General features: G+C 39.6%; 4 protein-coding genes across 4 annotated transcripts in view; 2 read left to right on the top strand and 2 right to left on the bottom strand.

Moving 5' to 3' along the window:
• Positions 1–1,054: 1,054 nt before the first annotated feature.
• Positions 1,055–5,602, bottom strand: tmem128 (transmembrane protein 128). Its single transcript, XM_035661672.1, has 4 exons — positions 5,423–5,602; positions 4,137–4,269; positions 3,818–3,979; positions 1,055–3,001 (listed from the first exon to the last, which is right to left on the bottom strand). The coding sequence occupies exons 1-4, from the start codon at positions 5,520–5,522 to the stop codon at positions 2,902–2,904; spliced, it is 495 nt and encodes a 164-aa protein (XP_035517565.1). The 5' UTR covers positions 5,523–5,602; the 3' UTR covers positions 1,055–2,901.
• Positions 5,603–8,383: 2,781 nt separating this feature from the next.
• On the bottom strand, positions 8,384–11,096 carry lyar (Ly1 antibody reactive homolog (mouse)). The gene is made up of 8 exons (XM_035661671.1): positions 10,777–11,096; positions 10,531–10,645; positions 10,335–10,442; positions 10,104–10,184; positions 9,455–9,788; positions 9,044–9,091; positions 8,795–8,880; positions 8,384–8,666 (listed from the first exon to the last, which is right to left on the bottom strand). Exons 1-8 carry the CDS (start codon positions 10,896–10,898, stop codon positions 8,529–8,531), a joined length of 1,032 nt encoding a protein of 343 aa, XP_035517564.1. The 5' UTR covers positions 10,899–11,096; the 3' UTR covers positions 8,384–8,528.
• A 269-nt stretch (positions 11,097–11,365) lies between these two features.
• Positions 11,366–16,278, top strand: zbtb49 (zinc finger and BTB domain containing 49). The gene is made up of 8 exons (XM_035661670.1): positions 11,366–11,466; positions 11,790–11,990; positions 12,126–13,252; positions 13,369–13,415; positions 13,504–13,577; positions 13,963–14,045; positions 14,255–14,416; positions 15,212–16,278. The coding sequence occupies exons 2-8, from the start codon at positions 11,839–11,841 to the stop codon at positions 15,931–15,933; spliced, it is 2,367 nt and encodes a 788-aa protein (XP_035517563.1). The 5' UTR covers positions 11,366–11,466; positions 11,790–11,838; the 3' UTR covers positions 15,934–16,278.
• Positions 16,279–22,974: 6,696 nt separating this feature from the next.
• LOC118328491 (synaptoporin) overlaps positions 22,975–23,916 on the top strand; it is a 17,696-nt gene continuing 16,754 nt past the window's right edge. The window contains exons 1-2 of the mRNA XM_035662244.1: positions 22,975–23,069; positions 23,196–23,261. Coding sequence (XP_035518137.1) covers positions 23,052–23,069; positions 23,196–23,261 — 84 coding nt within the window. The 5' untranslated portion in view covers positions 22,975–23,051. The remainder of the gene's footprint in view (positions 23,070–23,195; positions 23,262–23,916) is intronic.

Raw genomic sequence — 23,916 nt, 5'->3', positions numbered from 1 at the left:
GGCATTATTATTAAAATGTATTATTATTATTATTATTATTATTATTATTATCAATATCAGTGTGATTCACTGTAAAAGCTTTGCTTTTAAAAAAAAACAAATGTGTTTTTTTTTAAGCCGAAGATCAATATGGGGTACTTTTTTTTTTAACTTTCTTTAAGCAGGCTATTCCCATTTTATGCTGCTTTATATTTCTACCCCATAGGGAAATATTCCCTCAACCACATTGAATTAATAATATATTTAGTGGTTACTTAGAATATTTTATGCAATTATTGAATGAGTAAGAGCACAACAAATTGGTTAAATTTATCTCGACCAGCTACAAGATTAAAATGAGGTGTATTGGTGCATCATTGATAATAATAATCCAAAACCATAAAACACATATAATAATATATCACTGTGAGCCATTCTGCTTGAACACTATAAAACGGAAGCTTCTTCTTGATAAATCTGAACTTTTACTCAAGCAAACACTTGGAATACCACTTGTATAATTGAACCTCTATTATCAACATTGGAGAAATAAGTCAAACTGAAAGGGACAAATTAATAATGTTTTCAGTGTGTCTTTATGACAAACAGGCCCTTAAAAGTTGAGATATTAATGATATAATAATTATATTGATTATTTCGATATTAGAACAACCTTTTCTAAATACAACATTATTGGGTTTTTTAATTGGTGTCCAGTAATCCAGTGGTTGTAGTGAGTATGTTGTTTTTGATTCACATTATATTGAGATATACACAGCTGCATCACCATCTCTCCGACAGTGTCAATACACTGAGCATTGTAAGATAGAATATATTACAGGGATACTGTATTGGATTGCATTAGATTTGACAGGTGCATGAAATGGTGAGTCTATATCATACTTATCATGTGGGATAGAAAGTGCAAAAGAACATTTTAAAATTATTAATCTGAATTTAGGAGATGTTTTTGTTACAGTCTCAGGTCCAACTTTGCATCTTGTACTGTTGCAGTTATTAAATTAAGGATTTGTTCAAGGTTGAGCTTTATCAAGAAAGGATGAATGGTACGTAGTGAAATGAGTTATAAAAGTTTATTAAAGAAAACATACAGAACATGAGAAGTCTTTACATTCTTCACCACAAACTGTTCAAGAAAAATAAAAAATAATTTAAAAACATTGGTTTACAAATGGTGGAAGTTTGCTCACACACATTTTTCTACATATAAGAACATCAGACCTTTTATACAGAAGACATTTGTTCATGTCACAGTAGGAAAAGCACAGGTATAAATTTAAACAATGGCTGAATTCCATTTAGCGGCTTCAGTTTCACAGTCCTAGTGTTGTGCATGCTGGCTTACTGTTAAATAAAGCAGATTCATTTTAATGTTATTAATAACACGTTATTAAGTAACAGCCTTTCCTACTAAAACAACTCAAAATGTCCGCTGTAAAAAAGGCCTATTCTCAAACATTCACGACACTCTTACTTCACAACTCCTAAAGTGCCGTTTGCCAAACACATAACACAATGCATCACATTTCTTGACACAGTTATCATTGTGTCTTTAGGAAAACACAACAATGACTAATCATTAACTGAAAAGGTTCAACTCTCAGCACACCAACACTTACAAGTAATCCTACAATGCTGACCTGCCCCAAAGAACATCAACACCAAATGACAACAGCAGTGTTGCATTCAACATAAGGGTCTGATATTCTCACAACGAGATCTCTTTCTGCTGCAGCTGTAGTTCTACAACAGGCAATCTCAGGAAGGTGTGAGAGATAGAGAGGGGGAGAGGACATACGAGTAACGAGGCAAATACGTTTAAAATGAAATTCAAGCCACTATTGTTGGCCATGTGGTGAACCATGGGAATGGAAGCTGGTCAGGGTGTCCAGACACCTCCCAGCAGATAGAGTTATTTCCGTAATGGAGCACACTTTCACCATAAGGACCTAAAATTGTTTGAAACTGTGTGAGACAACAATATGTCCAAATAAGTATAAATAGTTATCTTGTGTTATGTGCCATTGTTATATATTGTATTGCATATATGACATCTATATATTTTATGAATGGTAAGTGTATATTCTCTCTTAGACCCAGAGAATACTCCAATTTGAGGCAGATATCCCAATATGGGATTTTTGAGAGGGGTACCGACACTGATTTTAGAGGGGAAAAATTACCAATATGGCAACTGATATGGTTTATGTTTGACCAATTCTAGTTGACATTGCTGAGAGCTGTTTCTCTCTTACCGTGTGCCGTTTGTTACAGTATTGTAAATGGCAGTGCACTCTGCTGGATTACACTTTTTTATGCATGCATACATATATGCTGATACCAACACAATACAGATATGTCTGCAATAGGCCAATATCATCACATTGATATATCGGTCAGGATCTAATGTGATGATTCCAGTTTTATTTATTTTTTGTAAATTTCGAAAATTTTCTTTCTAAATCATAATAATAAAAATAATGACAATTTTTAATAAAAAAACTAATTTTTCTGACTTCGAATGAAGGCAGATGTGTGTGTATGTGTGTGTGTGGACTGATGTAGTAAGCGTGTGTTTGATTTTGGTGCTTTTGGAAGGTGTGTTTTCTGTAGTGATACCAGTGTAGTAAAGACTGTTAATGCAAATGTCAACTTGAGTATTGTTTAATGTAATATGCAGAAGCAATGGAGGAATACTGTAAAAACTAAATGCAACACTGTGGTTAACAAGATGATGTACAGTTCAAATTCTCCAAGTATGAAGCACTGGTATCAAATAATGTTTAATGACACAAGATTTACCTAAAAAAATCAATTTAATGCTAAATGCAGTGTTATTCATTCAATGAAAGTCCTTTTGTGAAAATTCAAATAACAGCGTTCCATCCTCACCCGTCACATTCATCCAAGCAAAGAGATGAACATGACCACACCCATGAACTGCGTGAAGAGGATGAGCGGCGTGAAGAAGGACCACACCGGCCACAGTGCCATGTTAAAGCTGCAAAGGAAGTACAATAAAACTTACAAATATGCACAACTACAATTAGTACAATAGTACTGATCAAGCTTAAAATATGAATTGTATACAGGTTCTTCCTACACTGTCGTGTTGTGGGAGGATGTACAATGCCAGTGAATATTTAGATGGTGGATTTTGATTTATTCTAGTACTGCTAGCAATACAAACACTCAAACACTTCTCACACAGTAGTGAGAAGATACAAAACAAGCTGTAGCTTGGCACTCTTCCTAAGGCAGCATCTAAAAATGAACTAGTTTTGCATTTGACAGGTACCCATTTCCTTCTAATTAGTGGCTCCAATCAACAGAGGTTCACATGAAAATGGATTCATGATTTAAAGAATTTCACATTTGATCACGTAAGCCATTAACAGTGGTAATTATTGCCCTTCGTCAACCACCGATAAGAACAGGTACTGCAAAAATGGGTCCCAGCTCACACTGTATTAAGATACAGACCCAGAAAGAGATCACTCCTACCTCATCAGTCTATCCTGATCTTCACTGATATACAGACAAATGGTGGAGTTTCTACAGGTAGAGCACTTTGTTGGTTGATGATTATATGAGGTAAAATATTTTAGTTTTTACATAATGAATATTATAGATGAGATGATATCAAATACCACAACATATAGGCTCAATTGACTAATATCAAATAATTTAGACACATGATCAGTATGTCAGGGGTTCTTATAAACTGCTTTTTATCAAATATATCAAATTTTTTATGAACCTGGAAGGATTACAGCACAGCGGGTGTGAGTGCAGTTCACTTATTCTGCTGGTGTACCTGCAAGATGCTGCAATAAAGGCTGCAGTGGTGATGGGAGGAATGGCAGGGTACTCTAGTTCATAATGCTGGATGCCTTTGAACCACTCCAGGTACACAATGCAAAACATGGCCAGAGACAGGCAGATCACGAGGAGTACCAGACCCACATTGAACCACCAACTGGAAAAATAGGGGTTGAAAGGAAGAACATTGATATACGGTATCTTACTGATTTAAATTTAAAGACTGATTTGCTTTTGAGTGTTTATAATGTTTGGAATAGAAAATCAGTGAACAAGATCCACATGGAAAGTTTTGTGTCTTCCTCATAACTCACCTTTTAATATCTTCATTCTCCATGATGTTGCGGAGGAAATCCACATAGTAGGTCACACTTATAGACGCCACGATCCAGAAAATGGAGTGTCTGTTAATGCGAGGGAGAGGTTTAGCATCTTTTTCCTTCTGACCTGAAATGTAAAAGAAAAGAGTGTCAAAAAGTGCGAGATCCAAGTAAACAATGACAACACAATACGCAACAATACGTTTTTAAAGTGTTCTACCATCAATTAGATGTTCAGACAACGAGCAAAAAGCAGTGGCACCATTCACTAAAAGAAAACTGAATACTAAGAGGCACTGAAAGGGTTACAGTATGGTAGAGAATTTACTAACAAATTAAATATGAGATTTCGCTTGCCTTAACAGAATGTGCTAAATCCCCACCTTTCAGGTTTTAAGGAGCTTTTGAGGTGAAACCGATAGCTTTCTATCAGATAATCTTACTTCTCAGAGAGCTATTAATCTCTATAATTTACTGGTTGATTAAATGTATCAGAGCCTGTTGTTGGCTGCTGAAGTGCTTCAGCATGCTGGTCTACTCTGTGCACAGTTCACAATGAACTCCATGCCCTAAACAAGAAGTTGGCCCACATCCTTAATCAAAGTTATGCTTGGTGGTCCATCTTAAGTTATAATATACCATGTCCTCCTGCCAGAAGGACCACTGATGGTATGTAAAACTGAGTTATATGCAGCCATTGATGAAATAAAGAGATGACCACTGGACAAATGTTTTGTCTGTTGCTATTAGACTTATCAGTTTACAGTGGCAGAGAGATGACCCTTGGATTGGGAACAGTGTAGGACTAGAGTTTCCCTGTATTATGTGTCTGAGCTGACACAGCGTTTGCTCACAGTCAAAACAATCAAGAATTGCTGGGTTCCTGCCAGTGAGGGCCTCAAAGTTGGACAATTGTCCACTGTACAAGCTGCCTACAGCCCCCAAAGAGTAGATATCGTTCTTTCTTTTTATGAAAGAAAAACGCCAAGTTGTTTAGAGACTAACGTTAGTCAGTGGACTACAAAATGGCCATTCAACAGATTTACCCACAAAAGTTAGTTACTCTTCTAGCTAAACTGTTTGCTCAGGTTAGCCAGCAAGCTATGTCTATTTGACCCTTACAGTGAGGATGTCAGTGTCCAAACCGGACCTGTATACCACTGTGTTTATAACGTTACCGTTGATATCAAAGCGTTCACGGTTGGCTCTGTCAGGAAACTAACCTAGCCTAGTTAAAATTGGAGAACAGCGTTAGCCAGCACAATGTTTCTGAAGCTTACTCTTTTCATCTTCGTCACCCGACGTCGTTGTTTGCATGAGAAACTCCGCATCTCTCTTAAATCTATTCCGCAACGTGGCCAGCTCACTGTCGTTGAGCATTATGTTATAATGTTGTGTTAACTTACAGTAGCTCCAAAGGCTAACTAGTGACTAGAGCGCGCTTCCTGTTAGAGACAGGGTCGCTTTTTTATGACGCACTTGAACGCGACAGTTGTAGTTTTTTTCGCATTAGAAATGACTGAGTTTAACAAATGTCAAGGCCACGGGAATCAATATGCATCAAATACACAAACGCATTTAAATTATTAAGAATATATGAGAAGTAAAAATTGAATAACTTGGGTGGTGCATTTAAAGACATTGTATGTTCAATGTTTTATCACTTTTGTTACCTAATAAATGCTAATAAATGAAATAAACTGACATGGTCTCCTTTTAGAGAACAATGATTATTTCCCCTCTGTTTACATGCATGGATACTAAACTTGGCAAAGAGTAGCTAGTTATTCAATAGTAAATACAATATAGAGCTTGTAAAGCATACACTGTAAACATTATATTTACATTATAAACACATTTTATTATTGCTACGTCAAACCTTAGCCAAAAGGGAAATATTATAGTTAATTCAGTTCATTATCTGTACCCTTGAGATGAATAGCATATGTAGGTAGGCTGTCACACAAGACAAGTCTGTTGAAAGGAACAGCATCAAACAAACTGGACCACCAGGCTGGCAGTACACTATACCCTCAAAAAGATATTTGAACAAGCATGTCTGACAGGGCACATTAACTCCCATCCCTCATAAACTTTACAGAATGCATAGTAGCTGGCTGTATTCCAGCATTTATCTTGAATGTATACTTTTACATGGTGCTGGAAAGAATCTGACACTGCTGATACCTTTGTCCCATTTCACTCTTAATCTAAAACTCTTCCACGAGGCATGTGCAGTGAAGAAAAGTGGATACCACTGTATTGTTGGTTGATATCACTTATTCTGTACCCACTTACGGCAATCTTCATTCTGTTGCCAGTTTCTCAGGTACATCTAAAACAGATTCAGTCTAACATATGAATCCTGCAATAACTCTTACCATTGTGAAGGTATAATGTTAGGCTTTAGTTAAACGTTTTTTGGAACCTGTAATTTGTGGTGCTGTTGGACAGTATTAGTATTAGTAATATTTAACCACCCTTGTTACAGTAATAGGGTAAAAGGACCTCTTGTTTCTTTAGGGAAAATGATGGACTTTTGCCCACAAACAGGTAAAGGTAAGACACACAGCTACTTAGTGTCCATGAACATTTCTTGTTCCTGTGCAGATGCAGCAGATAAGAGTGTTACCTCATACTCTGAGATGCCATCCTTTAGGAGTCTGATTCTTACTCTGGGGATTAGTAAGAGAAGAAATACCCGGTCATGTTTATCACCTCCGCACAAGCAGCATACAATAGGTCACTGCAGTACAGTGCTTTCTGTGTAATGACAACTTTTAAGTGAGACTGTGTAACTTTGGCTGAACAATGGCTACTAGTGACAGTTACAGGATAATGAAAAATTTAAAGATGTAGTGTATCTTAGTAGTATAGAAGGGCCATAAAGTCAGTATAGTTACACACAATTATATTGCATTCATTACTTCTTCTGGCATTATTAACATAATGTTAACAGTAGCACAAGTAGAGAAGGGCCATAAAGTCAGTCAACTGGCTGGATAATGTCAGTTATACTGGTTCCCAACCTTTTTCCAGACATACCGTTACAGCCCTGTCAGACAAATGTAAGCTAACTTTTTCAACTATTTATCCATTACTCTTGACTATTTTTTAGCTAAATATTTAGGCTTTTCTGCTCGCTTACTAGATAGCTAGCTTCCACACACTAAATTGTAACATCTACTGTTTAAGTGTCAATATATTGAGTTTTTTTATTGATTTATTTTTTATTAAATTACTCCACAATCTTTTCACATACCCCTGGCAACTGCAGAAGTACTTACATCTGGTTGGGAATCGGAGTTATATTTCAATCTCAAGTTTGTTAACTTTAGCACTATGCTAATGGGCATACCAGCTACCAAGGCTGAAATGAACAAGTATGAATTGAACTTGTAATTTACAAGTTATAAAGTTACAAATTCTCACTATAATACTCAAGGAACCCATATGGTCATACAGTTAATCCTGGAATACCTAATGGCAGTAATAAAATGTTGACCTGATGTTTTGAAACAGTAAAGACAGGTTTAGTATCAGTTTCTCTGAGTATCCTGTGGGGTCTGGATTAAAACAATAGCATTAAGCAATATGTAGTCCCACTGAGGACTAGAAAAAAACAATTTATACTAGCAGACTTGAGTAACAGCTTGACTAATACCCAAAGTATGCAATATACAATTACAGGTAAGCAGTGTGATGAATGAGCATCTGTGTTAAACCTGCTGGGATTAGCAGAGCTTCATAAAGCTGGGCAGATTTCCTCTTGTAGCTCCTCGTGTGTGTGTGTGTGTGTGTGTGCGCGCGTGCATGTGCGTGTATACACAGGGTAAAGAGGCTGCTCATTCTAGCAGTGGAAAATCAGACAGCATTAAAACTTCACCTGAGGCTGACACCAAGCGTCTTGCTTCTATGGAGCTTCTGTGTACCTGGCCAAGTGAACCCCGTTCGGGGTGCCGAGGAATGTGCATTAGCTTCGTCCCGTGTGAGAGTCAAATTCACCTCAGGTGCACCTCTCCTGTTTCCCTTCCCCCACTCCAACATCCAATCCCACAGATAAGGTGCCATTTCCCAGCCTTACTGTGGGCTTGGAATGTGAAACAGAGGAGCCGTCTATCACAATTGTCATTTTATACATTAAACAAGACGAACACATTGTAAGGTAATTTGTAAGTCTTCCCCATGCTGACTAGGCCAATGCAATCAGTAAAACCACTGAACAGGAACAGGACACGTAATTCACTTATAAAATTATTTAATCTTTGAGATTATGTCATCTGTATAAAAACATCCAAGCGAGGATGACAGACAACAATGGCGTTTAAATTGTAAAAGTCTATGAACAACATACATTTCATGCCAGACGGGTGAGATAAAACATATCTACTTTACAAGTCTAACTCGGTCTTTTAAGACTCTAAATTTGGGATTGTTGTTGATCTTCTTGTTGAAAAGTGCTAGCACATCCTCCTCCGTTTTAAAATTCCCATCACCAGTGAAAGAGTAGTACGCTGACAAAACCTGTAAAAGAGAAACAAGTTTTTAACATCAGGGCCAATTTTCAAATAATGTTTACAAGAACAACATGCTGGGTTTAGAAGTCAATTAGGGTGTTGTGCACAGAGTAATTGAAACACGCCATGTCTCACCTTCTTCCTGAGCTTCTTTACTTGCAGCTCCTGGTCAGGTGATTCTCTCAGTACGGCCTTTATATTTCCCTTCCAGTTGAATTTACCTGAAAGTTAATCAGAAACATAAATAAGGTGCTAGTGAGGGGGGGTGTATTCACTGGGGGTCATTTTCTCACTGTCAAAAGGAGAAGCAACGCTGACCTCTGGTGGCTTTAGTCTTTTACACTGTTATTTATTTATTAGAAGTCCTGTAGTGAACCATCTTACCTTTGGGAACAGCTTGGTCCTCAGTCTCCTCTGACTCCTCTTGGTCATCTTAAAAGGTAAAAAGAATACAATTGTATTTTTAAAATATATTTAACAGTATTGTTTCAGAGACAAGAACATAAGAGAACACTACAACAAAATGGAAAGTCATAGAATTTGAAAACACAGTTTAAACATTTTTGGAATAAATAATTTAATTTTTTATATTTGGTGAACAAACGTTCAAATCTGCTGACACAAACATTTAGCCTTTCCATGAATCCATGAAGCGTGTAAATGGTACTCATAAAACAGTCACATTCAGCTCGTTATAATAACAATACAGGGAACTAAAAGCTCAGTGGCTACTAAGATAATACTGTAAGGAGAACAGCATCCAGAAACTGTTTTGACTTTTAGAAAATTCCTTACTTGTCTTTTTTTTCTTGCTGGATGTCTCATCTTCAGCACCATGCCCGTTCTGCTCTTCATCTCCCTCTTCCTCAGAGCTGTGCTTTCTCTTTCTGTCCCTTTTCTTCTTTTTGCCCGTCTGATCTTCTTCTGGCTCCTGTGCGACAGTCTTTTCAGCACCCTTCAAAACCTTCCCATTCTTCTGCTGACGGGCCTCTTTACGCTCCCGTTTGTTCAGTTTCTTCTTCTTCTCGACGTCTGGATGGCTGTCCTGCTTTTCATTTCCATTAGTATCCATCTTGACTGCAGCCACTGTCTGTTCAGCCTCTTTAGTCTGCTGGGGGGCCTCGGGAGGCTGTCAGAATGGGTGGGTAATGAAAGTCAGCAATATTGAAAACACAAGGAATTTATGATGAAAGGAGCATGCCAATTCACAGCTATCAGAGCAGAACTACAGACCAGCCGTCTCAAAGGCTGTGAAAACCTGAGAATGTTCCTAATGTACATCAGAGCCACTGGGAGTCTCTGTCTATTGGATTTCATTACTTTTGATTTGAACTAAAAACTAAAACTAGTTGTTCACCTCATCTGTTCTATGCGGACATACAGTGAGTGAAATGCACAGGCCAACAAACAACAATAAAAGGATCCTTTAAGTAGAGTAACTTACATTATCAGCTGCAGCGAGAATGTCCCACACTTCATCATGAAGACCGGTGTTTGCTATTTTAAGACTGTTTCTCATCCAGTTCTAAGGAACAAGACCAAAAATCAAAATGGATTAGTTCATGCAAACAAGCCCACTAAACACACGGAGACAAATACAATGAAGTAACAACAGTTTGTCACACAGTGCTCAATAAAACCCAAAAGCATTAGTACAGCTCGAAGTAACACCAACCTGAAACTTAGCCTTCTTCCTCGGGACGTTGTCATATGTGCTGACCTGTCTGAGCACATCCTTGAGCTTTGCACTGACTCCAGGTTTGTTCATGGCCTCCTGGACTCTCTGCAGGAGAAAGAACTTTTAACAACTCTCTCTTCACCTACACCTGCAGAACATAAACATCGGTGGGCATCGTTTCTCCGCATGTTACCTGGATCCACTGCTGCTGCTTCACGTCTCCTTTGTTTGCCTTAGCCTCGTAGCCTTTGCCTCCATACTTCTGATCTTCGCTGATACATTTGTTGTGGTTCTTGTAGTCATCGCCCCTGTTCAGCACGTACAGAGAAACATACACACACAATGAGCACTGTGAAGCTAAGAAGTTCTACCTAACTCTAACAAAGCTGAGCTAATAGTTCAATAGAAGAGAAGAAGACAGCAGACGCTCGCTCATTACCAGAAGTCCTTTCCGCAGTCGATGCAGGACAGGACCTGGCAGCCCCGGCACATGTTCACATGTTTATCCACCTGGGCCTTCTTCAGAGACTCCCCACAGCCGTTACAGGTGAAGAACACCATCTTAAAGACACACCAACCGTCCACAGCGTGCTACGAGCTAACGGGAGCCAGAGAGAAGAGCTGTCGTTCCCCGCCGGTAACAAGGGTTCAGATAACGTTACACCGGGGACTGGAGGAGGAGGAGGAGGATGTATCAGCGCGTTTACCGTTCAACGCCACGAGCCGCGGTGTTAGCCTCGTTTCGGCTTCTGCTCCATGCGCAGAACTTTTTCAAAACACACGTGACCACACCGACATTCGGTAGCTACACGAATCGTCTTCCGTGTGGAAATGCACGCAAAGAGAAGTTCCGACCGATTTTGTACAAAGTATTTTTTATTTGTTTGTTTTTATTCAAGAGATAAATGTGTAATTTATAGCAGTGTTCAAAAGCAGGTAGTGACACCAACTGTACACGTTACGTTATATTACACAACCATTGCTTCTCAGTCCTAAAAACAGTCCTTCATGTTATCTGCTTCATGTTTAGAGCTGCGCGACATACGGGTAGCACCAGGAAGTGAAGTGACGTTATGAGACTCGAAAAGTGACCCATCATCCAAATAAGAGCAGCAATCTTCAGATGCAGGTTTGGACTTCTCTTTTAAGACAACCGCCACTGAACTAACAGTATTTAGGATTTACATTACCGGTTGAAAAATGTCCCTCTCGACGGATTCACAGCACTTACCGTTGTCGTTGGTTAGCATAGCCCTGTAATTAGCTCGTTAGCAGCTTTCGTCAAATTTTTGCATGGGTGGTCTCGTAGCACAGGCACTGGGATTCTGCGCGGTTGTTGAATTATATGAAATGAAATAATAGTGGTCATTTTTAATCCGGTTGCTTACCACAGTGACCATTCATATCTCATGTCTCATGTCTGTTGTTTTTGACATGTGTCCCCTCGGACAGTTCTTTTGATGGAGAACTTGGAGCTGAGGGGTCCTGCAGCAGAGTGACCATGGACACCCTGTCCAGCCACAGCTCGTACCTGCTGCAGCAGCTCCAGGAGCAGAGGATTCAGGGGCTGCTCTGTGACTGCATGCTGGTGGTCAAAGGTGTCTGCTTCAAAGCCCACAAAAATGTCCTGGCTGCTTTCAGCTCCCATTTCAGGTGCCTTTACGTCTTTACGTGTTTAACACATCATTGAATCGGTGTCATATGTCCATCAGTATCTCTTAGCTAAGTGATCATGCTCTTACGTTTGAGAGTAACGCCATGTGAAAACTACTATTTTGATCTTTCCAGGTCTTTATTCCAAAATTCCCCCAGTCAGAAGAATGACGTGTTCAACTTGGTCATCCAGGATGTCGGTGGCATCGGTCAAATATTGGACTACATGTACACCTCCCATATTGACATCAACCAAGATAATGTTCAAGCACTCATGGACATTGCTCAGTATTTGCAGGTTCCAAATATTCAGAGCATGTGTAATGCTTTCCTCAAGCCTTGTCCTCCACCTGTGGAAATCCCATCATTTTCTCTTCCAGGCATGCTGAGCTCTGAGCACGACTGCCTCTTGGGGAGCAGTCTTCCTCATGATGTTGACATCCACTGTGCCTCTGAAACCCAGAGGCCCGGATTCAGCAGAGACATAGACCACAGTAAAAGGATGCCTGTTTCTGTGCCCAACAGCAGCTCAAACTGCGACACAGCTAGCAGCTCTCAGGCACCTGTTGAAAAACAGCTTGTCCATGGCTACAAGCTCCGTAACTTCTACAGCAAGCAGTACTTCAAACAAAGTGCAATGCAGACTAATAGTGCAGCGTCAAATCTAGGTCCAGGCCCGTTGGTGCTGGGGGAGGAGCAGCAGTGTCAGCTCGGGGTCAGCCAGGGAGGCAGCCACACTCCTGTATGCACAGCAAGCGCGGTTCAGCCCAGTCCTCCCTGCACTTCTGTGGCAGTGGAAAAGAACCCTGTCTCTTCTTTAACACCCTCCGATAATTTAAACACCCCCAACTCTAACTCAGCAGACTCTATGCTCAACAGGCCGGTGCGCCCAAAGAAAGCTGTGTACCTGAAGAAATACAACTATCTCCGGTCTCAGAAGGCTTTGGAGGAGATGTTTGCTGAATCAGTCAGTGAACCCATCCTCAGCTGTCAGAAAAAGAGTCACCAAGAAGAGTCTGTGGTCCAGACTGAAGCTACAGAAGCTCCTGTTGAGGGCCTTAACGCAGGCAGGGAGGAGGTTACAGAGACAGCAACGGACGCACCACTTCCCAGTCCTCAACCCATTAACCAAGAAGAGCAAAATCTGAAGACCGTGCCAGAGCCACCGCAGCAGACAGGACACAAGCAGTATTGTTGTGAGGTGTGTGGGAAGATCTTCAAACACCCGAGCAACCTGGAGCTGCATAAGCGCTCACATACCGGTATTTACTGCTTATAATTGCCTAATAATAACACAAGGTATACAGTAATGTTTCAGTAATTATTGTAATTTAATTCAATAATATTTTCACAAACAAAACTACATTTTTTGTTGCAGGTGAGAAGCCCTTTCAGTGTAATGTTTGTGGGAGAAACTTCTCACAGGTATCATCTGGTGTATTATTCAGATTTTCCACAGTTATTCTTAATTTGGAAAATTACATTGAGATTTCTAACAGATAGTTTTTTACAGGCTGGAAATTTACAGACACATTTGCGGCGACATTCTGGACAGAAACCGTACATCTGTGAGTTATGTGGTAAAAGGTAAAGTACCTTCCATTAGAGCTGCAACAATAAGTCGATCAACAGAAAAATGATTGGCAACTATTTTGATATTAATCGATTAATCTTTAAAATAATTTATAATGCAATATACTGTTATACTTTTTTCTATCATATTACACTGAATATCTTTGGGCAATATACCATCATTTCAGGTATACCAATAATAATTTAGCATTTTTATAATACTGTCTTTAACTTCCATATTAAGGCAATAATAAAGAAGTTGTGGTGATATTGTAATAACTGAGTAAGAATAGAATAAATCTGAGTTCAGACCCCAGTGATTTGATATTTTCCATATATTACACAGCCCTAATAGTTCCTAGAGTTGCTGATAAATTAAATATTCATCTGTGTTTTCCAGTTTTACTGCATCAGGGGATGTTCATCGTCACAAGGTGGTCCACACAGGAGAGAAGCCACATCTGTGTGATATATGTGGTCGAGGTAAATGACAGCTCTAAACAGAAGTGTTTTCTTAATTACTTGCTTAATTCATCTATATGTAGTTCTTACCTGATGGTCTCCTTCTTAAGGTGAACCTTTACAAATGATAGTATTGTGAGTTGCTTAGTTCACAGACTCAGCTGGAAAATTGTGACATATTGTGTTTATAAGACTGGTGTTTGATTCCCTGTACTTGTCTTGTTGCTCAGGATTTAACAACTTGAGCAATCTCAAGGAGCACAAGAGGACTCACGCCACAGACAAGACATTCACTTGTGACCAGTGTGGAAAATCCTTTAACACACACAGAAAACTTCTGAAGCACAAGGCCCGCCACGTTGGGGAAAAACCACACAGCTGTGCCACCTGCGGTAAGGAACAGTCTTTATCTCTTTGGCTATATCGACTATAATCGATAAAAAAGAATGATTAAGCCACTTTTATAAGATCAAATTCTAAAGATTTAATGGTTCCAGCTTTCCAGTTGCAAGGAGTTGCTGCTCCTCTTTATCTCATGTGCGTATCATCTGTATATCTTCAGGTTCTGGACTTTTATTTAATTTAAATGCAGGTAAATCGGCTAAAAATAGGTGATTGTCCTTTCCCATTAGATGAGTTTGTCTTTCAGTTTGTTTCCTCACGGGTCACATTACACATCACAGATGCGCAGTAGAACAGTAGAAACAGAAACTGTAGAAAGCAGCATTTGTTACTTGGGCTGCGAGTAATGCCTCTTTCACTCAGCATTTTGATATGGTGTTGTATATCATCCTGTCTGATTCTCACAGTGCCAGTCTCGCATAGTCAGATTTTCACAACGCTGTGTCAGCACTGGCTACCCTTCCAATCAGGAGGAGGTCTATTACCAGTATTACATTTTGTATGATACAAACAAAATCGCCATTGCACATTACTTCTATACACTGTAAAATAACAATAAATAATAGAAAAGGTGCAACAGTTGCATTGCCACCCAGGTTTCATGTTTCCATCACTGCTGGAGCGTAAATAAATACCTGTGACTACTGCAGAGTCATTCGACCCAAGTGAATTTATTAGGTGCCACCTAATAAATAGATAGATTCAGTTACTACTACTATAACTATACTAAAACTATAACTAATGCACAGTGTCTTTCCCTCAATATGTGTTCTTAATTAATGTAGGGAAGTGCTTCATTGGCTCAGGGGACCTGCAGCGTCACATACGGTCACACACTGGGGAGAAACCCTACATCTGTAACGCCTGTGGAAAGAGCTTTACCCGCTCTGCCATGTTGAGGAGACACAGCAACATGCACTGCAAGGGGGCTCCAGCCAACAGCCCGGTCACGGACAACTCTGACCCGCCTCGTAGCTCGGTTGGAACGACCTCATTCCCCAAACCCGTCAGCAACAGTAAACCTCCCGCCACAACCAGTGAGCAGCATTTCCAAAGTATGATGCCCCATACAGGGTTAGAGAAACCCTCACCACCTTCTCCTTCACCAACACAACATATAGAGACTCCACCTCCCAGCATGCACCTCAGCCCAGCTTCTGCCCCCACCCCACTTCCAGAGCTGCGCTCGCTGGTACCCCATCACCTCCTCTCCTCCAGCCACCAGGAAAGAAGTGGTGACCACATGAAGCTGGCCAAACCCCACCTGACTCAGGAGGCTGTGTATGGTCCGTATGTGGAGAATGGGAACATGTCAGTGGAGATGGGTAGAAGTGTGGTGGGGAGGCCCTACCTGCCTCCCTCAGACAATCACTGCAGTTCACTTTCCTCCTCTAGCAGGCCCAATAGTGGGCCTTACAGGTCCAGTGAGGGCCAGTTTATCTCCAGTGTGACTCTGTGGGGTCTGGCTATGAAAACTCTGCAGAATGATAATGAAATGGAACAGTAAAAATGTTCAGATAAGCACAGCATAGCTAGCTCAGAGCACTTTTCACTTATGTTTATTTAGTTCATTTTGATTTTGACCACCTGACTGAGTTAAAACTGACTTGTCGCACAAATATGGTAGCTCCTGTGATGAAGCAAACATGAGATGAAAGTGCTTCCTAGTTTTTCTGAAATGAAAGGAATCAGCAATGTACTTTTGCTTTTCCAGTCCAAGGGTCATGCTTTTCTGGTGTGTTTGTATACACTGCACTGCACTTTAAAATGTAAACACGCAGACCTATTTTCAACTACCAGAATCAAATTAAGGTAGTTTATATTCATATAAGAATAAAAAATTTACATCCTGTTTAATGTATATGCCTTTGTTACTTCATAGAAAACACTTCTCAGCACATCATTTTTAATTTCCAATGGGTTCACAATGTAGCGTAGGCGTAACATAAGGGCCAAAGAAATTTTTAACTCCATATTTGATGTTTATTTAAGACTTAACTATTTGGCCTGCTCAGAAATGTATGTTGTTGTCGTAATGAGGTAGGTTTCACACTTTTCTGAATAACTGATCAGTAATGAGATAAAGTACATCCCCACAATTGCACAAATCAATTAGACTTTCATAAAAAAAAATGTATTCACATAAATCTACACTGCAAAGAAAATTCAGTGTATCAGTTGATTATTTAAAAGTATTTTCTGTATTATAGATTTATTTTCATTATTATTATTTTTCAATTCAAAGGAGCTTTATCGGCATGGGAAACAGGTGCTTACATTTCCAAAGCAAGTGTCAAATATACTGTATGCATATACAGATTAGTAAGACAAAATACTAATTTAGAATAGAAGCAGAAAAATATAAGTAGACTTGTAGTTAAAAAAAATACAAATTATATTTATTATGTATTACATATTTTCTTATTTATATTCATTAAAATAATAATCAGTCATTTGACCCATCAGGTTAGCCATGTATTAAACAGCTTTTAATTAGTTTGAGCTCATGATGTTCAAAGTAGAATAACTAATCAGGAGCCTTTTTACAGCCCCAGTTTGTTCTAAAGAGCTTTATTGAGCAATCAGATCTAACAGTTGTAGCCAAATATACGTGTTGTGCTGTTAAATTGACTACAGAGGGAGCTAGAAACCAGGTGCTACAGTTCATTTTGGAATGTGTAAAAATGTTGGCAGAAAAGCTCAGATCATATCGCCAACTCGGATCTGTAAGATATAAGCTCAAAACGTCTAATGCAAGGTATAAATCATCTGTTGCCAGACACCAAAGCTACTCTGACAAATCTTATGGCAGTGGTGTGTTATGTAATGCCTGTTCACAGTGACAAAGTGCCTGAAGGTATGAACACTGCTTATGGCGTGGCTCTGTATTTTGGCTGTCACAAGTGAGATTCACACTCACCACACATCCAGTAAACACTGGTCAACATCACCGCAACATGTGAGACTTGTAAACAGTACACCGAATAGATCACATTCACGACAAGATTGGCAGTTAATAATTGGCCGTCATTGTCACAACATACAGACCCATGCCTGCTGGATTAGTTGCCTAGCAACACATGGGATCAGTTCTCCGACCAGTAATGGACAAGAGGCAGGGACTCTGGGTATGAGAGTGTACTTAACTCCTGATGCTTCACACCCCGAGAAGAGCATGTGTATGTTCTGTATGTGTGTGCGTTCACACCACACTGAGAAATTATTCAAACCCTGGTGAGCTTGAGCATGTTCTCACTTTACAGCAGATACCAAAGTGTGAGTGTGAAGAAAATCCTTCTGTCTTTCACAACTTGGAAGTATCTGAGAAATGTGCTGATTGTCATCAGGCATCAATAGCAACCTCAATTCTGAAGAGTTGCAGTCTTAATCACAAAAAGCCTTATAACAGATAGCAAATCTAGCAATTTATTATTGCATTTCTATGACATGGGGGATTTGAGAGAGACAGATTTAAAGACTGAAGCGTCAAATTTAAAGCAGCTGAGGCTAAAATATTCTGACTTTCTCTAGTCTCTAATATGGGTTAAACTCACCAGCCGTCCACGTCTGTCCAACTCCACCACCACCAACACATGGTCTGGTAAAAAATTGTTTTGTCTCCAATCCAAAAATGATTTCATTAGGGGTTCTGTATTTGTGCCAACCATCCAACCATTCAAGAAGCCAAAACACGCCAAAGAAAGAATTTCTTTCCACACACCATCACATTAATTATACACATAATTTACTCAGCCAAGTGAGGTCTAAATATAATTCCTGACAAATAACATGGCAATACTAAATGACCTTACTGTGCATATTTATCATCTATATTTTAATCTAACAAGAACATTGTACAATAACACAACAGACAACATATGTACATCTTAACAAATGCACATAAAACCACCAATGTATACAGGGTAACTGATTCCTAACATATCCCAGCATTCTTTGTACTGCCAGGTACTGTTGCACCAAGAATTTTGAAAGCTTATTACTCACAATCTTCAGCATACATAAATAGTATCCAGCTATTTATTTTCAGCTGGAATATTTATGAACACACATCTGGACTAAAGGAATTGATAGAACAATTCTATTCAATGTGGAAACAAAAGTGTTTCTTGTGCAGTTATTACATGGTAATCACTATACACCAGTCTGTCACCAGGACTTTAAGGGTGAATTCTGTCTTCCTATGACTCTTTCTCCTCACTCTCTCGCTCCCTCCCTCTCTCTCCCCATCATGCTAAACTTAATCCTGATTATGTACGCTGACTAACTGGTGCAGAATGAGACCAGGGCTAATGCCATTTTACCCAGAAACATTTCCAAAGCTTGTCTTTTGTTTCGGTATCTAATCACGTTTCGTTGCTTTGTATTGGTACAGGCATATGAGGATAGGTTTAATTAACAAGTGGGTGTGAAATGTATGAATCCATCCAAATTCGCTCGACTGTGACATTACTCTGCAGAGAAGGAGCAGAGCATGAGCAGGTTTGCCTGAACATCTGGTAAAATGTCATATTTTTTTACCTTAAGGTGTATTTCTGCTTTCCGCTTTATCTGGATTTTTTTTGTTTTGTTTCTGTTTATGTTATTTCGATTCTATAATGAAGTGTCCCTCCTTCTCTTCACGCTTCTATGACTAACAAAACGAAAACTCCCCACTGCTGGTTGAATGTCATGGATGTTTTTGAATTGCTACCTGCTCTGCAACACAGTATCCATTTATGATTGTCATTGCACTTGAAACGGCATCAGCACCAGAAGATGTGGACGTGCTCTGGCAGCGGTTCCAGCCGAGCACTAATTGCTGTGGAGTTGCGGCGTGTTGCATTGTTGGATGAGATGGATAAGTGGTTGACCTAGTCTCTGCGCTATAATTCCTCTGTGTGTCGCAATATGAAAGAGGCTTAAGCAGAGGAGAAGAATAGCGATTGTTCCTACTGTTGCTCTGCTGTCTCTCTCTACTCTGTTTCTTGCTGCTTTTCGCTGTGACTCAGATGGTACCTGCTTAGCTCCATCTGTTCAGATCTCCTCTGAGGGTGCCATTCGTGCAACACATAACTAGACAGTCACTATCACACCATGTTGTACAGTTCACAGGTTAATTTGAAGTCATCATCATGCACTCACCCGGTGTCTTAATACTCTGATATGTGTGATAAGACTAAAATGCATGCATCTCCTGCAAAAGTACATGTGAATATGCACACACAGTCATACACTGCATCTTTCTCCCTGCTTATTATCTGCTGCTCTACTTCCTGTCGCGCTCTGTCTCAGTTTTCTACACACACAAACACACATACTGGCCTTTAGCTACTGTACCCAGGTGTGTTCCTCTCTGAGTCTGCATACACTTCTTTTTTCTTGAGATGTGTTTAGACACCTGTCATTGTGTGTGACAGGTTATTCTCTGTTTCCTCCCTGGAGCAAGAAAATAAGGGTCATTTCAGCACATACACACATATACAGTAAAGCTTGGAACAGGTAGGAAACAGGGAGCCGGTTACATAGTTTCCTTTCCACATTTATGGCATTTTGTTTTTTAAAACTCCAAATATTACAGTCATATGGTGAGGGAAGGTTGAAAGATGATTGGCTATGCCTGGGATCCCCCCAGGTTTGCTTTGTGTCTAATTGCTCTTATTTGCCAGCATGCTTAAAAATGCAGCAGCAGCTCTTCACCATGGGTGTGTTGAGCTTACCCACAGGCAGGATACAGAGCCAAAGCCAACAGATGAGCATAAAACTGTAAGGCTGTAAATCATATATTGGTAAGAGACTGTTGTCCATTAATTGTGTGATAAGGAAATCTGTAACCAAACAGTGTGAAAGGTTTAATTCATAAGCAATCCATCCTTGTCAAATCAATACACTCTCACTCAGTTTACTTCTACGGCCTTACTTGGGCTTGTATGACCTGTAGCTACTGGTGGCTAATGTTAGCTATTGTTAACTAACTTAAAATATTTCTGTAACTGATATAACTGAGTCAGTTCACTGACTTTATGCCTCTTCTGTCCTCGTACTGTTATATTAGAGTCTATTTGTCTAATGCCTAATGATGACAATCAACTGATTGAAGATAATCTTGGGAAATGAAGAGCCATGTGATGTGATGCTATCCTGTAACTGTAGTTTAAACTGAGTTTAAAGTGTGAATTTACACATTTCTGTCTATTTGTGAATTTTGTGGTGAATCTTATTTTTGTTCATTAAGGGTGGCTATCACTGCTCAAGCATCATATATCCTCTCCTGTGAAACTTTCCTGTGCTTTCTGAGCTTTTCCTGTTAAAACCCTGCCAGACACTTTCGCACAGCATAACAGAAAACTTAACCGCTTGCATGATCGTGTTATATCACTTTAGTGAATCATGGAAAGAAAATGAACTTTCTTCATATGAAAAAAAATAAAACTGTCACTCCAGCACAAAGCCACGGTAAGTGTAATACCTCATCTTTTACAACAGGCTACTGTCTACATATTTTCATGATGTCAAACTGTGCAATCAGGTCAAACTTCGGGCCTCCATAAAAGCCAGAAGATGTGCTGTGGCTCATTATCTGAAATAGATCCTAACTAAAAGGATGAAGTACACATGAGAGACTCCATTCTTCTTGTTCAGATCCTTTTGATTTCCTGTGGTGAAAATATTAGCCAATCAGATCCAACGATTCCTTAATCGCATGGACAGAGCCCTTCAGGCAAGGACTGTGTGTGTGTGCGTGCTCGAGAGAAAGAGAAGAGTGAAAGAGACAGTGGAGGGAGAAAATGAAAGAGTAAAAGCGAAGGAACGATAGGAGAGATGTTGTAAAATTAGCCACGCTGTCAGAGCAGTTTGCACTTGGCTTTACAGGAATTGTCATCAGTGTAGCAGACTCAGGGAAGCCCCCCTCGCTCTCTATCATCTTGAGCGCAGTGAGATTCAGGCTCTGTCTCTCTGCCTGGGCAGACTCATTAGATGACAAACTGCCCGAGCTCTTCCAGTAGACCTGGATAAAAACAGCATTCAGACAGTCATGGATCACCACACAGAGTCACCTGGTGTGGGTGTGTGTTGGTGTGTGTTGGTGTGGTGTGTGTTTGTGTGTGTGAGCATGCATGAATGAATTGGAAGCCTGCCTTGTTCCTAAGCTTGTCACCCAGATTGCGTAATCGTTCCACAAAAGTGAGTTCCACGGTTGTCCAAGGTGGGGGGTAAGATTACCCTGGTAGGACTGCTGCTTTTGAACCATTATTCCAAAGTTTGGGAGCGAGCAGGTGGTCCTGTCAGTGGACCAACACAGAATTCAGCTCAGAAAATAAATTTCACTTCAAATGAATAGTTTTGCTATTTGAAAATACTCAAAATCATTTTCTTATCTGTGTGCTAAATATGGAGCATCGACAGTATGAGCTAGAGCATTGACAGTATATATAAAGCTAGAGCTAGGAGACTGTTAGCCTAATTTAGCATAAAAACTGGAAACTAGGGGAGCACGGTTCTGTCCAGAGCTCAAAAAAAGGCTGTATCAGGTCTCCCTGCCACCGTCAGGTCCCTTAGCACACTATCATACACAACTGTCCTTTTATTTATTTACTTTAACCACACCACCTCCACATACTACGCCTCTTAGTACTTCTGAAGCTCACACACTGTATCTCGCCTGTTTAATACGTACAGAAGGAGAAATGTAAAAATATAATTTTATGCTTTTAGCGGTAGTGTCACTGCATATTTATTACTGTGATGATGACAATCCAGAAAGTCGCAGTAATGGTTCCTATTTAGCATTAGTTAGTATATAATTATAAATAACACAAATTATTGTTTATACAATTGTGTTTGTGAATGGATTAAACTAAATACAATATGTTGTTTAGAGGAGTCGGTGGGCAATTTTTTTTTTCAGCATAAACGTGACTTTTCTGACAGAGAAAGGAAAACATGGCAGCCGCTCTAAAACCCCTGTGAAAGAGAAGGTGTTTTTCAACATTATTTTTGTCCAGTTGTTCAGTCAAGTTAAGTTCAACCGGATAATGTCGACTATTGTTGTTGTACTATTATATATTACAAGAATATATGTTGATAATATAATGTTGCACCCATATCTACAGCTTAACAATAAATGAAAATGATTTCTGTTTCTTAAAGCTTCAACCAAAATAAATAGGGATAATTTCAACATATTTAAAAATAAAAAGACATGAAAGTTCAAAATTATTGCACCTGGAGGCTGTATATATTACATATAATGTATAGTATATCTCTTTTTTAGATTGCAGCTCATCTGGTTGAAAGAAGTGTTTCCTTATGCTCAGTGTTGAAAATAAGAGACAAAATTAACGACCCAGATTGATAAAATAACAAATCAGTTCCCCCCAATAACAAAAATGAAGGCGTCACTCCTCTTTGCGGAAACCAATCCCTGCCTGTTTCCATGGCAAATTACATCCCTCAATAAAAATACCCGAAGAGGACTCGGGTTTTTCCGGTCGGAGTCGGAATCAGAGCCGAGAGCCCCTGACTGTTAACGCGCGACAGACACATCAATCGGGTCTTGGCTTGCGGTTTGAGATTGTTTACATCCAATCAAACAAGTAAAAAAAAATAAAGTAGCCTTCCACTGAAATGGAAACCGCTGATCAGGTGAGTAGAGAAACGAAGAGAAAGATCATTTAGACTTAGACGTGTGATTATCTGCTAAATTGACCAATGTGTTAATTGGTGATAGAAATGAGAATGTTTGTATCCTCCCTCTGTGTCCTTACGCAGCTTGCATCTGTGGGGACATTTCAAGTGCTAAAATTACCTCTGGGATTTATCCGTGTTCTGGAATGGGTGAGTTGGAACTTTGATTATTTATTTTTGTTTTTGCATAAAATAACTTCCTTATGCAGTATAAAATCATCAGTGAATGATATAATATAGGGAGTGATGAGTGTCTGTGTGAGGGGATATTTTGAATAAACTGGTTAAATTCCTGCATCTCTGGTGCCACTTAAACTTTATCACATCTGTTGGCTTTTGGTGCCTGAACAGTGGGTGTACTTCCACACGGCGAGGGATCTTACCCGCAATCATCTCGGCTATGATCCGTCTCACCGTGACTAAATGGCTCAAGTTTATGTAAGGATTTCCAGCTCTGTGAGAACTACATGCCAGTGGAAGCCGCTATGTAGCTTTTCAATTATGCGTATTTTGGATGCGTTTGTGCCAGCCCTGCGCGTTTTGCGCCAGTCCACAAAAAAATGGCCTATTATCACTGCGAATGAAATGATATAACAGGAATCAACAACAAGAACGGGGTGTCCTAGCTCTGACTGAATCAAAGCTTTACTACCTCTTTCTGTCTGGGTGCAGTTTGTAGTCTCTCATGTTTATTGTACAGTGCAGAGAAGCCTAAAGGCAAAAAGAGATAAGTGATTTTCTTTGATGTGAGTTTAGAGAAATTACTGTAGCCATAAGGGTATTCAGCTTGTGTGTGTGTGTGTGT

This window comes from Morone saxatilis, unplaced genomic scaffold, assembly GCF_004916995.1.
Source record: "Morone saxatilis isolate NCDOM2014 unplaced genomic scaffold, NCSU_SB_2.0 Contig18, whole genome shotgun sequence".
In the NCBI taxonomy this organism is placed as follows: Eukaryota; Metazoa; Chordata; class Actinopteri; family Moronidae; genus Morone; species Morone saxatilis.
Note: the sequence above shows the minus strand (reverse complement) of the source record. Positions and strands in the feature narration are given on the sequence as shown.